This window comes from Culex pipiens, chromosome 1 (assembly GCF_016801865.2).
Source record: "Culex pipiens pallens isolate TS chromosome 1, TS_CPP_V2, whole genome shotgun sequence".
Taxonomy (NCBI): Eukaryota; Metazoa; Arthropoda; class Insecta; order Diptera; family Culicidae; genus Culex; species Culex pipiens.
The window spans coordinates 116,818,707-116,834,534 of NC_068937.1; the positions used below are offsets into that span (position 1 = coordinate 116,818,707).

Genomic DNA, 15,828 nt, shown 5'->3' on the forward strand with positions numbered 1-15,828 from the left:
GCTGTTGACGCACGATTGCGGTACGTGACACAGTGTGAAGGGGCGTCAGATGAGTTCAAAGTAATGTTCGAAGGTCTTTCTTCAAGAGAGATGTCAAACACTCTACGTCTTCCCACAACAACAGGTAGCGAACAATGTTTATTTATTCAAATTTCGACGTACGGTCCGGTCATCAGCTGCAGTAGCAGGCATCCCGGGTGTTGAACTTGATCCACGAGAGAAATCTGTTGACACGTGCGTAGATTCCTGGATACGAGGGTTGAGCGCAACCGTAACCGTACGAAACAACCCCTGCGATCACGTATTTTCCCGTATCGGCGTCCTGAATATGCATAGGACCTCCGCTGTCACCTTGGCAGGAGTCCATGCCACCCTCTGGCACTCCAGCGCACAGCATCCGATCGTTGATTTGGAAGTTGTGGTAGCTACTCTGGTTGGCACAGTCAGTGTAGGACAAAATGGGCACCCGCACTTCCTGCAGCTTCGTCGGGAACGTCCGATTGCCCAGCTTTCCCCAACCAGTTACGATACCCTACGAAGAAACGAAGGTTTCAAAGAACAACCCCAAACAACTGAACATTAGCCGAACTTACCTCCATTCCGGCGAACGTCGGTCCCTCCTGGGGCAAACAAACCGGGTACAAACTATCGCCAATCGGAACCGTCTCGTTCAGCTTCAACAGGGCCAAATCGTTCGTTATGAACACCAAAGCGTTCACGAACCAGTTCGTCATAATGTACGACACGCGCCGTTCGAAGGATTCCGGTGCCGGAATGGACCGATCGTACAGCAGGAACTTGACCGAAAACAGGCTCCGATCCGTGTTGAACACGCAGTGGGCCGCCGTCAGCACGTACCGGTCGTTGATGAGCGATCCGCCGCAGATGAACTTGTTGTTGTAGTACAGCGCCACCATCCACGTGTAGCGTCCCTCCGGGGCATCCTGGCCACCGACGATGCGGGAAGTGTTCTGGGGGGCACCACATGCTGGGAAATATAGAGGGTGATTAATTACCAATTCTGGAGCAGATTTTCAAAAAAAAAAAGCTTAATCCACCATGCATACTTCAATCCTAACGAAAATCAGTCACATAAAAGAAATAACTCGTTGCAAGCTAAGTGCACGGAAAACTCGTTTTTTTACATTCCAACGCCCAAGGCTCCAAAAAAGATGGAACTCAATGGTTCTCGGGCATAACTCAACCAATCAAGATGATTCTTCTTACCAGTGATTTGTTAGGATGTCTAGATGATTCTATAGATTTATTTTTGATAGATTTTTGCTATCAAAAACATCGTTCCAACTTTTTTTTTCGCGTGTAAAAAAAATTCGCCTAAAATTCCGCGGAGGCAGTTGTTTTAAAAAAGGTGGAACGATGTTTTCGGTAGCAGAAATTACAGATTTGATCAAATCAAGTTCTACAAAATTTTAGAACCATCTAGACATTCTTACAAATCACTGGAAACAAGAATCGTCCCGATTGGTTAAGTAATGCCCGAGAACCAGCGAGTTGAAGTTATCGTTCCACCTTTTTTGGGAGGCTTGGGCGTCCGTGTAAGTTGGACATGCGTTGGGCGTTCCAGTGTTAAGGAAGCACCTTAGGTTTTCTTGAAAAAGCAAAGGCTCTTACTCTTAGTTACACAGTTACGCTTTGCTCTTAAGTAACTTTTAATGTTGAGTGGATTAGCAGTTTTCTTGTTTTCCTTATTTTATTTTTAACGCTTCCTGCAAGTGTTTCCTTCTATCCGAATGCAAACACTCAATTCTTACTAACATTATAAAATTAATCAATTCACTGAAAACACACTTACAGCAGAGTTTACAGTTTGTCGGTGTCGCCCGCCATGCGAACACACTTGCAATGGGCAGCCCCAGAATGGACGAAATCCATGTCCAAACGTTCCGATTTGCCGTGGGTGCTTTCAGTGTTCCTTCTTGGCTGCTCGCGGTTACGGCGTACTGATCCAGCACAGTTACATTCTGAAAAAGTACACCAATTTTTAAACAAACAATTAGATTTCACTTTCATGAACAACGCTTCAAACTGCAACATATTTACATTTTCATGACCCCCTGCCGGATAGCTGCTCCAGCCATAAAGCTCTCGTGACGATGATGCGGAATTGACCGGTTTCACGTTGAACAGAACTCCCGTGGCCACTACCAGGGACGCCACCAGCGCAACCGCTATAATTATCGTAGTCATTTGTAAATAAACTTGAACGGATCGTGCTCCAGCCTCCAACTGTTCTGCGCAACAACTGACCACCAACGGGCTGGACCTGGACTGAACGTGGACTGGTCCCCAAACCAGAGGTAAATTTTACCCAAATCATACAACTCGCTGCAACGTTCCTCCCCTGTAGACCCACGGGTCTTCCCCACCACCAGCACCCCGATAACAGATCAGGTAAGCGAGTTTGGCTGACACGGAAAGGAAAGTAAAAACACAACACACTAAACTAATCAGCCATTTCTTTGGGCTAAAGTTGTCAGATGGAACAGTGGATTAAACCAAATTTTCAAAATTTATGTTGGTAAAGAATAAGATACAAAAGGGAGTTTTATTCATTTGAAAGCAAATAAAATTTTCATCAAAGTTTATCAAATTTTGACCAGTTTTTTCTCACAAGCATCCACTGTACTTTCACACTACAAAGCTTTTCTCGCTCAGCTTTTTCTTGCTCTCTACTGGGGGACTTGGTCGTCCGATCATGACACTATCACTGATGAGTTGCTGCGTAGACCAGAAGAATTTTTGTTTATCACCGTTCAATTAGCATGAAGTAAGAGGGACGTCAGCAGTTTAAAGTAGGCTTCCGATGCATAGACAAATTCTAGGTCAAAAATAGTCTCATTATATTTGCTGATGTAGAGGTTTCAATCATTTCACCCTCGATAGAGTAATTTGGGGAATTCCATTGACTGAATATAGAAAAGAAAGATGATGTGGTTCAGGCACCGTTTCACTATATCCAAAAAAGTTTTTGTGTAGAGAACAAAACTGTTTGTTCAGTTTAAAATTGTATCCATGATATTAAATTATTTATCTGTAATAACGCTGCTTTCTAATGTCCAGCAGACGTATTTTTCATCGAAAAACACACAGAAATAGTTTCAAAATAGTAGTTTATGTATCAAGTTGCAAAAAGAAGATTTTTTCAGCACTAGTCGTACATTTATCCAACGAGGTTTACCGAGTTGGATAAATACGACGACTGCTGAAAAAATCAAGTTTTGCAACGAGTTGCTTACAACATTTTTTGCCATTTCGAAAAACGCTTCTAAAATGGAGTTTTATGTCAAACATTCATGTATTTATTAAATTCACCGTTCAAACCAGAAAATATTGAAAAATGTTACTTTTCGATACTAGTGATGAAAAGTTCAACTTTTCAGCACCCATTACAGTGCTGAAAAGTAGTACTTTTCAGCACTGGTGTAGAAAGGTATTAACTTTCCATTCTGTTATTCTTGGTAGGGAAAAGTAGGCCGTTTCGTTTCTCCAGAAGGACAGGAAAAGTTGACAGTTTCACATCGGAATTGCAAAAATACCCTTTTTGCAATTCCGTCGTGAAACTATTTATTTTTCCTGTCATTCTTGAACGATGAAATAGCCTACTTTTCTGTACAAAAAATAACAGAATCGAATAGCAACACTTTTCAAAATAAATGCTGAAAAGTTCTACTTTTCAGCACTCAAATGGGTGCTGAAAAGTTGAACTTTTCAACACTTGTTTCGAAAAGTAACACTTTTCAACATTTTTTTGATCTAAACGATTTATTGACAAAATACATGAAAATTTGACATAGAATTTCACTCAGTGTGTGTTTTTTGGAATTGCAAAAAATGTTGTATGGAACTCGTTGCAAAACTTGATTTTTTCAGCACTCTTCGTATTTATTCAACTCGGTGAACCTCGTTGGATAAATGTACGACTCGTGCTGAAAAAAATCCTCTTTTTGCAACTTGTTGCATAAACTACTATTTTTGGAATTCTAAGTACGCCATCAAATCGGGCGTCAAATTATACATAAAAGTCCCTTTGACAGCAAACTTCCAAACCATCACCATTTCTGGCTTCAAATTATTGAAAACATACCTTTTATCGAAACATCAAAAACATAAAATCCCTCCATCACAAGATATCGAAAAAGAAGCTCGGATACCTGATCAGGGACAAAAGTTACCCCTTAGGACAAAGTTTCACGCAAATTCAAGAAGGCGTCGGGACAACCGTTGTGTTAGTTGGCGGATGACCTATAATCTAAAATAAATTTAAATTTTGCAGAACCATTTTTTAAGTTTAACCAATATAACCAATAAAATTGAAGAGCGAATTAAAATTGATAAAAGTACCGAAAGCGGGTTTATTTATTTTTCCCTCCAAAAGAATAGATTGTTCATTTAAAAATAAAAACTGCATCAAAGGTTTAACCAAAAACATGAAGTTATATTGAAACGAAAACCTGCTAGAAAGGGAATCCAAGGAGGCAATATAATGCAAAATTTGTTATGCCTTTTGAAAAAAAAACAAAACTCAAAACCTTGGTGTTATCTGCTACAAAGTCAAAGAAACAAGTTGAGCCAATAATCCCATAATATTATGAAAACCTAAGAGTTGTTATGCCAAATGCTTTGTAAAATCAAGATTTTGTTGGCAGGAAAAAGTTGACGCGCTGGTAGCACTGCTCGTGAGAGTTCGAACATTATTTTTGCTCCGCGTTTTTTTGTATTTTTTGCTTGTTTCGGTCCATAAAATATGTATAAAAGTGACGATAATGATTAATAACAACGCATTGTAGTGGAAGAATATCGAGTTCTAAGGATTTCCCTTGAATTTCGTCGAAAACAGAAAGTTTTGTGTATCGGCCCAGCAATGGTTTTGTTTTTGTTTTTTTTTTTTTTTCATCTACGGGAGCTTTTGCGCGGTCCCACCAAGCGACGTTCATTTTTTTGTTCCCACGGGTGCTGTCAAAAAGCTCGCGCGCTCGGGCGGTTGTTGCAGGAGAGCTTTCAAGCCGGGTTGCCATATAAACGGTAGAGGAATCTGTAAATCAGATTTGGCAACGGTTAGGTTTAGGTCACAGACTTTTCCAACGGTTTGTGCGTGCCGCGATAATTTTGTTTTAAGGTTGAATTTGTATGTTTTGAGGTCGAACCAGTTTTTGTTCGTGGTCTTGTTTACCACAAGATGACTAGGACGACAGGATGTGTTCCGAAGCAGCATGAGGAAGCTCAAACTGCACGTGATTGAGGACCCGCAGCTGGAAGACCGAAGCTGCAAAAAGGACTAAAGCAGGGATGCTCAAAGTTTTTGGAGGCCGGGCCAAATTTGAAGCTCAAATGAGCTTGCGGGCCAAATATACAAAAAAAGTTATTAAAAATATAAATAACGTTATTATAATTTAATGGGTAATTCTCTACCAACTCACACGAAATCCGGAAAAGTTGCCCCGACCCCTCTTCGATTTGCGTGAAACTTTGTCCTAAGGGGTAACTTTTGTCCCTGATCACGAATCCGAGGTCCGTTTTTTGATATCTCGTGACGGAGGGGCGGTACGACCCCTTCCATTTTTGAACATGCGAAAAAAGAGGTGTTTTTCAACAATTTGCAGCCTGAAACGGTGATGAGATGGAAATTTGGTGTCAAAGGGACTTTTATGTAAAATTAGACGCCCGATTTGATGGCGTACTAAGAATTCCGAATAAACGTATTTTTCATCGAAAAAAACACTAAAAAAGTTTTAAAAATTCTCCCATTTTCCGTTACTCGACTGTAAAAAATTTTGGAACATGTCATTTTATGGGAAATTTAATGTACTTTTTGAATCTACATTGTCCCAGAAGGGTCATTTTTTCATTTAGAACAAAATTTTTCATTTTAAAATTTCGTGTTTTTTCTAACTTTGCAGGGTTATTTTTTAGAGTGTAACAATGTTCTACAAAGTTGTAGAGCAGACAATTACAAAAATTTTGATATATAGACATAAGGGGTTTGCTTATAAACATCACGAGTTATCGCGATTTTACGAAAAAAAGTTTTGAAAAAGTTACTTTTTGCGTTTCTCTTTGTTTCGTCGTCCGTGTCTGTCACGGGTGACCATGAATGGCCATGATCGATGACGACCAACTTTTTCAAAACTTTTTTTCGTAAAATCGCGATAACTCGTGATGTTTATAAGCAAACCCCTTATGTCTGTATATCAAAATTTTTGTAATTGTCTGCTCTACAACTTTGTAGAACATTGTTACACTCTAAAAAATAACCCTGCAAAGTTAGAAAAAACACGAAATTTTAAAATGAAAAATTTTGTTCTAAATGAAAAAATGACCCTTCTGGGACAATGTAGATTCGAAAAGTACATTAAATTTCCCATAAAATGACATGTTCCAAAATTTTTTACAGTCGAGTAACGGAAAATGGGATAATTTTTAAAACTTTTTTAGTGTTTTTTTCGATGAAAAATACGTTTATTCGGAATTCTGAGTACGCCATCAAATCGGGCGTCTAATTTTACACAAAAGTCCCTTTGACACCAAATTTCTATCTCATCACCGTTTCAGGCTGCAAATTATTGAAAAACACCTCTTTTTTCACATGTTCAAAAATGGAAGGGGTCGTACCGCCCCTCCGTCACGAGATATCAAAAAACGGACCTCGGATTCGTGATCAGGGACAAAAGTTACCCCTTAGGACAAAGTTTCACGCAAATCGAAGAGGGGTCGGGGCAACTGCTGTGTGAGTTGGCGGAGAATTACCCTAATAGATTTCATTTCTGTAATTTAAAAAAATGTCAATTCAAAATGATAGAAACCACAAAATAACGGTTTTCTGTCGGTATTGATTTTATTGTTTCAGATATTTGAAAAAAAAAGTTTTTAGCTGAATGTACTTGTGTTTTCAATAAAAAATTAAATGTTTTTGTATTTCGAAAATGGTGACATTACAATTACACAATTCATCTAAAGGCGTAATTTTATCGATAAGTTAAGTATGGCTAATGAAAAATCGTTGAGATCCAGAATTTCAACATTTATTTCATCGGAAATACACTAAAATTCAAATTATTTTTAATAAATACAAACATGCTCAAATGATTCTAAATGCAAAGGAATGCATATTAAATTAATTTCTGCTGATTACACTTAATTTTTTAAGTTTTGAAGTTTTTTGAAAATATATTTTTGCTCTGGTTTTTCGAGCCAATTTTCGAATAATAGGGAAGGGGTGGGTTGATCGACGAAAGCTGTGCAAAATATTTGCAATAAACTTGATCCTCCGATTTCCATATTTTTTTCTGACTGAATCAGTTGGTAGTCAACCAGATTCGTCATCTAACTGTAATGAGTTCGAATCCCGAAAGAAGTACAATGTAAGTTTGAGGGTCAGTTCATAAAAGGGTCATTATGACTTGCAAATTAATAAAGAAAACTTCTATTTTTGCAACTATTACAGAATTTTACCTAAGTCAAACTTGAACGTTTTTTAAATATTTCCAAAACTGTTTGATGAAAGTTTTGACGATTGAAACGTGTGATTTTTTTTTAATTATAATTTTTTTTGAACTATTTATTTGTATCCTAAAGTGCACCCAACTGTCAGTCGCATGATTGTGATGCATGACGGCATGAAAGTATATCAGAATCTGCATAAAATCTGTCCTCATGCATTTTTTACGATATAGGGGTATGACATTTTTGCCCGTTACCGACAATTATCGACATTACCGACGGCTGATTGATTGTATTGGAGAAAAAAAATCATAACAGAACGAGGATTGAACCATCAACTTCTTGGTTGTTGGTCCAACACGCTACCACCGCGCCATGGACACTTTATGAATTGAGAGGGACAGAGCACCAACATAATCTTCTCTCTGGAGTGTTGCTCGGGGACGCGCCAGCATTATATGTGTTGGTGAGAACTGCAGATCGCTGACACGGGCAAAAATGAGCTATGAGCTTACAGCAAAAACTGTTAGAAAATGTAACATTTTCTGCAGCAAATCCACTGTTGCAGATTTTGATATATATTTTTCCTTTGGGTGTTTGGATCAACATATTGATAAATCATAAGTTTTTTTATATTAACAAAAAATTAAAAAGATTCGTATATAAAAGTTTCAAATAAACCTTTATTAAAAAAAGAATTAAATCACTTTACAAATCGGGCCATTTTACATGATCATTCAAAATGGGTCCGCGGGCCACAAAATATCACCTCGCGGGCCACGTTTGGCCCGCGGGCCATACTTTGGGCACCCCTGGACTAAAGGATGTTCCAGAAAATTGGTGAGATCTATCCAAACTGAATCTTACAACTGTTGCATACTTTATGATCATTATTAAATTCACGTTAATCTCTGTTTTGCATTATGGGATTGGAAGTTTAAAGATAGATCGAGAGTCCTTCTGATTATTACTTCTATATTTAGGCGGGGCCAGACAATGCCCAATGACCTCGGAATTGAACCGCAAGGAGCTCTGTCATTCTGAAATGGGTCATTGGAAGCAGCGCGAGGGCTATCACCACCTAATACCCGGGTCTGAGATAAGCTGTATCAGCATAAACAAAGCCTGATACAAATTATACTTTCCCATAATTTCGCTGCCGGCCAGCGGGAAAAAGGTTGACTTTAAACTTCAATAATATAAACAACTAAAGAAGTTATAAACATAATAAAATGTAAATCTTTTCTAAACATTTTTCACACCACCTGCACATGCCTTAAAAAGTATAGGGTATTTGTCATCGAAAATAAACGGTAAGCAAACTAATATAACGCCTCCAAATCGCAAAAAAAAAACAACTGAGCCTAGGAAGTGATAAAATTATGATGAACAATTGCAAAAGTGTTCATACGAGATAATTTATTGGCATTCCATGAGCTATTGTACTTCGACCATTACGGTCCATTTCGCGACATCACATTACGCTCTGCTACAAAAGAACTTATCAGTAGATAAAGTAACTAAAAAAACAATCTAGCCACAATCGGCGCTCGCTGTAGCTATTCCGGTGGATCACAGAAGCAGCCATCTTTGGCGTGTGTTTTGATCCATTGAAGGTATCGATTCACCCGGGTGTACACTCCTGGGTAGTTGGGTTTGGCACAACCCTCACCCCACGATACAATTCCGACAATCTCCCGAAGAGTTGCATCTCCAACCAGAAGTGGTCCTCCACTGTCACCCTAAAAATATGAATGCTGTCAGAACATAACTTCAAGCACCTATTGCAAAGATTCTCACCTGACACGCGTCACGACCTCCTTCCGAGTACCCGGCACACATCATATTGTCCGTAATTCTGGTTGCTCGATAAGCACTCTTTTTACACTGTTGGTTCGTCATGATGGGCACCTTGACCTGCTGCAGCGTCTGTGACAGTGTCCCGTTAGACAGCTTACCCCATCCGGCCACGGTTCCGTCCATTCCGGCAAAGTTCTTCCCCGGCGTTGGCAAGCACACGGTCACGTACTGATCAACCACGTTCACCGGTTGCAGTAGCCTAACCAGGGCGATATCGTTGTTGAACGTATCCAAGTTAAACCGATCGTTCCCGTAGAGTTTCTCCACCGTTCGTGAAACCATGCGGGAGTTGGCGGGGTCGTAGATTTTCACCGTGATCTGGCTAGGTTTGAAGTTCAACACGCAGTGCGAAGCCGTCAGAACGTAACGGTCGCTAACCAACGAGCCGCCACAGTAGAACGTACCCTTATACAGCAACATCACCATCCAGGGAAACTCGAGGATATCTGCTTTTACACCGCCAACGATCCGGGACGTCACGAGGGATACGCCACATGCTGGAAGGGCGAAAGTTGTTTTGAATGTTGTCCATGTTCAATCAAAAAAAGAAATACATTTCTATTAAATCGAGAATGCGATAAATTAGCAAACTTCTGCACATTATTGTACATTTTTACTTCAAAGTAATCTGTTTCTATTTTACTTCTTTTTACTTTTGTTACAAATACAGTTGATATGTTCACAAAAAAATTATGTGTATGAGATTAACGTCAAGAACTGCTGAATATGTTTTCATGAATATCTCTACGTTGGATTTCCCTGGTTTTAATTATTTTTCACATGGTTCACAAATATTTAATTTTAAATATATTTAATAAAAGCAGCAGCAGCAATATTCAGCATCTGAATTTTGCCTTCCTCACTGAGGTAAGGCTATAATCCTGCTCTAAAAATGAACTTTTTATTGAGAGCTCAGAGACACACCTTCATGTAAACTTATCGACTCAGAATCCAAAACTGAACAAATGTCTGTGTGTGTGTGTGTATGTATGTATGTGTTAAAAATTCTTGCCAAGTTTTCTCAGCACTGGCTGGACCGATTTTGATCAAACCGGTTGCATTCGACTTGTTTTAGGTCCCATACATCGCTATTGAATTGTTTGAAGTTTCGATAAGTTGTTCAAAAGTTATATATAAAAATGTGTTTTCACATACATATATCCTAATCTCACTTATATGCATGAAAACTATGTCCGGATCCATCATCCAACGCATCGTTGGTTAGGTAATCAAAAGACCTTTCCAATGAGTCCAAAACATTGAAGATCTGGCAACCCTGTCTCAAGTTATGACCACTTAAGTGATATACATGAACTTTTTTAAGCCGGATCTCACTTATCCGTATGAAAACTATGTCCGGGTCCATCATCTGACCCATCGTTGGTTAAGTAATCAAGAGAATTTTCCAACGAGTCCACAACATTGAAGATCTGGCAACCCTCTCTCGAGTTATGACCACTTAATTGATATTTATGTACTTTTTTGAAGCCGGATCTCAATTAAATGTATGCAAACAATGTCCGGATCCAGCATCCGACCCATCGTTGGTTAGGTAATCGAGAGACCTTTCCAACGAGTCCTCATTATTGAAGATATGGCAACTCTGTCTCGAGTTATGACCACTTGAGTGATATTTATGTACTTTTTTGAAGCCGGATCTCAATTAAATGTATGCAAACGATGGCCGGATCCATCATCCGACCCATCGTTGGTTAGGTAATCGAAAACCCTTTCCAACGAGTCCACAACATTGATAATCTGGCAACCCTGACCCGAGTTATGGCCGCTTAAGTTTTATCTGTGTACTTATTTTTCTGGATCTAGAAAAATAGCTGAAATATGTATCCAAACCATTCATATTACCCATTGTTGGTAAAAAGTGAGGAAGGCATCAACCACATAGGTGGATTAAGTTAGTTTTTACTTCTAAATGTACAAGTAAGATTGGGATTTATAACCAACAATTTTAAGCTGATTGTTTCATCTTTGATTTACCGATAATTTGCACATAAGAGGAGAGCGATTTGTTCTCTTTCGACTTTCTTTCTAATTGAATGATAAGTTTTTCAAAATCAAAAATGTTCATGTGCATGTCACTCGATTTGGTCTGGAAGAAAGAAAACTAATCAAAATCAAAGAAAGTCAAAATTTTGCTTAGACCTATTATAGATAAACCAAAATGTATATGGAACATTTATGCAATCATGGGCAGTATACAATATATAAGTAGAATAGCAAATAATAGTAGTTTATGCAACAAGTTGCAAAAATAGGATTTTTTCAGCACGAGTCGTACATTTATCCAACGCGGTTCACCGAGTTGGATAAATATGAAGAGTGCTGAAAAAATCAAGTTTTGCAACGAGTTCCATACAACATTTTTTGCAATTCCAAAAAACACACACTGAGTAAATTTTTATGTCAAATTTTCATGTATTTTGTCAATAAATCGTTAAAATAAAAAGTAGAACTTTACAGCATTTATTTTGAAAAGTGTTGCTGTTCGATTCTGTTATTTTTGGTACAGAAAAGTAGGCTATTTCGTCGTTCAAGAATGACAGGAAAAGTAAGTAGTTTCACGACGGAATTGCAAAAATGTCTTTTTGAGTGTGTTTGAACCCGCCTTGAGCCAGGGGTATTCAAAAACACTCAATAAGCAAAAAAATGTTAATTGACCTTTTCAAATAAAAACTCCAGATAATTATAATTCATTCTTTCAGTTTTAAATAAAGCAAATTGCTTTATCAAAAATACAAGAGAAGTTTTTTTTATATTCAGCATCAACATATTTCGTTGTCTGGTTTATGCACAAGATTTGATTTTTTTTAACTGGGTAATTTTCCACCAAGATCTTACCATGATTTTCACTTTAAAATTTTCTTTCAACAGGAGTGAACTTTAATCTGAGAGGTGAGATGGGATCATATAAATATGTAGAATTTTGTATGACCCAATCTCATCCCCCAGGACCAATGTCATCCCTACTGACGATATTAAAAATAACTTAGCTATAAAAAATAGGTTTAAACACCTAAGAAAGCAGCATGTTGATTTGAAAGAAGATGATACAGACTTTTATCAAAATCTATTGTAAATATTCCAAACCATTTCAACTGAAGTCCATCTACCCTACTGACCATCAATAGACAGTCAACACTTAACACCCTGTTATTTATCTTCGATGATCATCTTCAATTCACATAACCCCGGTTTAAAAAAAAAAAAACCTGTCGTGAAAACCATTACACACGACTGTGTCATCCGGCTGCGAATTTGGGTCGCACAACCCTTCCACCATGACTTTCGTTTGCTCATCTACTCGTTTCGTTTCCTCTTTTTTATGCATGCATTTGTCACCGTAACCGACAAAACATTTTCAAGTTCGACGAATTACGTCAAAACTGCAAAAATGCAAATCACACTGAAGCAGGATCCGAGAGTTACTCTACTAGCCAATCGAACCACTTCCATTCCCACCCGAATCGCATATTTACTGCACTTTGGGCATGCTTTTTCCGGTTCCTCGTCCAGCGCCACTTCCGGTCGTGTCGTCTGGGTCTGGGTCGCAGCTCCTCCGAAGGTCAGCACGTTGGCCAGCCACGACAGTAACGGGTTCTTGGACCGTAACGTCTCCGCACGCTGCTGCGGACTCATCACGGGTGTTACGTAAACATCGTAGTTTATTCTGTTGATGAAGTCATCGTGATACGCCGACGTCCCGACCCGGTTAAGCTTCTCCAACCGTTCCAGCACCCGGTGCACCGGTTCACTTTCACTGGTGGCCGCACCACCGACGGTTTCTCCGCCGTGCAATGACCACAGTACAACCAGTTTGCAAACGATCACCGTCACTTCACCCGCGAGTATTCTCATTCTTCGAATTCGATGTCTGCCGTGTACATCCGTGGCTTCCTTCCGGAATTGTGCACTGGAACCGACGTCCGTAACTTCACCCAAGGCGAACGGTTCACCTGAATCGACTACTCTCGGCAGACTTCTTCCTCGGAACGACTTCCTCGTGTCGGCTTCCTCGCGCTCACTGCGACGGCCACGATGGCGTCCACTTACGCGAACCCACCACCAAGTCGGGACACCTTTTTTTTTTGCTTCTCTTTATCGGTTTTGTGTAACTGAGTCAACAAATGAAAAAAATAATTGGAGAAAAAGTAAACCGATTCGCCACGAGCCTCCCAACCGGACACCCAGCCACCGACCGCAGCCGCCACCCTTTGAGTATTGACGGCAGCATCGATCCTCCTACAACTATCCGGACTGTCTGGTGGGGTTAACTTGAATCAATTCTCTCGATTTGAAGGTGATTCCTCGTGATCCTGAAGATGATTCCTTGAATCGCGGTTTCAAAGGGTGAGCAAGAAATGGAAAAATGTTTGTTCTGCAATAGGTCAATTTCTTCTTTGTTAGTCGAATCGAATGATCGGTTCTCTTTCGGTGAACCACTCAAGATGACACGGAATCACACCAATCGACGGTACTCGGTAGTCACTGCTAAACGTAGTCTGTGTCTGTGTATTTAAAGTTGCATGCAGATACTTTGCGCGACCACGCGATGATGAAGTCCCACCGAGCTGTGCGGAACGACGCCAAATCCGTCACACAAACCACAGCAGCTGGGAACCCCACAAGTCAGTCGGCAATATTGAAACGAACCACACGCGCCGCGTGCACGCTCGCTACCCTGCTATAACCATTATTTAAGTCTTCCGATCATGACTTTAGCTATTGACCACCGTAACCGATCTGCTCGATTTTGCTCCCTCCATGAATCGTTCCGGTTGGTTCTCGGACCAACTTTCAGTTTTCTTCCAACGCCTATCGCGGAGCAGACCCGAGACATTGTCCGCGAAGTTACGTACGAGACCAATACCTAAAGCGAGGAACCCCTGCATATTACTTCATGTTGAAAAAGAACTTGCCGAATGCTTGATTTCTTTCGATTCTTCTACATGATCGAATATCAAGTGTTGACTTGTAACAAACATGGAAACTTGATATGAAAGTTCCAACTTGGGAACTAAACTTACTTTTACCTTGAAACCCCAAAAAAGTGCGAAATCCGATAAAGACTTCGATGGCATAACATTGTCTGCTCTCACTCACGCTATGTATCATCAGTTTTGCATCCCAGTCTTGAATCGTGTCATGTTTGGATACCCGTAATATTTGTATGCATGTTTATATTTTAAATAAACACGTTGTGTTGTGTCTTTCGCTGATTTCAATACTAAAAATTTACGCGGTTTTGGCTATAAAATCACTCATAAATTGAACTTCCTAAATGCACCTCCTAGATATACCTTCACGTATACATATCGACTCAGAATCATTTTCTGAGCAAATGTCTGTAGGGATGTGTGTAGACATGATTTTCTTTCCACACGCGTATCTCAAAACTGGCTGAATCGATTTTGGCCGGGTTTGCCTTTTTATGACCGCTTTGGGGTCCAATAAAACCCTATTCAAAATTATTAAGATTAGTGAAGTATTTTAAAAGTTAAAAGTTTTTTGTAGACACTAAAAAATGTGATTTTTGGCATAACTTCAAAAGCCGGGTCTTTTTATTTACGTGAGTCTGCATGTTTTCTGAAAAAGTCTGTATCAGGTATATTTTTTTATCCAGAAACTTATTTTTATCAGGTCCTTTTCGGTGCTGGAACCTGATTAGGACCAAGTCGGCTCAATAAGCCTTTAGACCGTAATCAATGCAAATCTGGATTAGGACAACTTAGGAGTTGAATTATTTTGTAAATGTGGGTAAGGCACCAACCACCTGATGGTGTATTAAGAAACGTTTTTCTTCGATATTTATTGGATTAACCATACACACGCACAAAATTTGCTGAGAATTTGATTCGATATGTACCGAAAACTGGGGTGACTCTGATAGGTTGATGCTTGCAATATAAATATACAAATTACATAAAATCTGAATTAAATGCAGATTTAGTGAAAAAAGAAGTTGACTTTATAGCTGTCGGCCACCATTGCTAGTACCAACCACTAGTGTCTTCCTTTTTATCTACAAGGACTTCGCCGCCCTGGGATCCTAAGTGTATGAAAGTATGGCACGGAGCGACGGCGCCAAATACCCATATTTACTGAGGCCATCTGATGCTATACAGAAGGTAAATACACCTATATAGACCCCCGTTGATCAGGTAGGTAGGTCATCGCTTCCGGATGTTCTTGGATACCCAGATTTGTGTATGGCCCCTAATCCGTGTTTTGTGGATAAAAACACTGAAAGGGGTCATAAAATGAAATATAAAAACTCTATCTCAATCCTGAGATATTCAACAAAAACCGGAAAAACTTCGCGCATTGTTGTCACTTTTCATATTAAAGAAGTTTCAATCTTATTGTGCTATCTTGACACAGCCTGAAAATTGATGTAAGTGTGACAATTGGCCAAAGCAATTTCAGATCAGAACGCTTTTGACACAAATACGAGCTCGACTAACGTAAACATTTTTAGTTTACGCGGTGGCGTTA

General features: G+C 39.4%; 1 protein-coding gene across 1 annotated transcript in view; it reads right to left on the reverse strand.

Annotated features, from left to right (window-relative positions):
• Positions 1–13,571, reverse strand: part of LOC120415828 (uncharacterized) — a 78,377-nt gene extending 64,806 nt beyond the window's left edge. The window contains exons 1-8 of the mRNA XM_052706028.1: positions 12,813–13,571; positions 9,259–9,815; positions 9,019–9,200; positions 8,942–8,947; positions 2,062–2,326; positions 1,814–1,982; positions 594–988; positions 175–532 (exon numbers count right to left, since the gene is read on the reverse strand). Coding sequence (XP_052561988.1) covers positions 175–532; positions 594–988; positions 1,814–1,982; positions 2,062–2,326; positions 8,942–8,947; positions 9,019–9,200; positions 9,259–9,815; positions 12,813–13,191 — 2,311 coding nt within the window. The 5' untranslated portion in view covers positions 13,192–13,571. The remainder of the gene's footprint in view (positions 1–174; positions 533–593; positions 989–1,813; positions 1,983–2,061; positions 2,327–8,941; positions 8,948–9,018; positions 9,201–9,258; positions 9,816–12,812) is intronic.
• Positions 13,572–15,828: the final 2,257 nt, after the last annotated feature.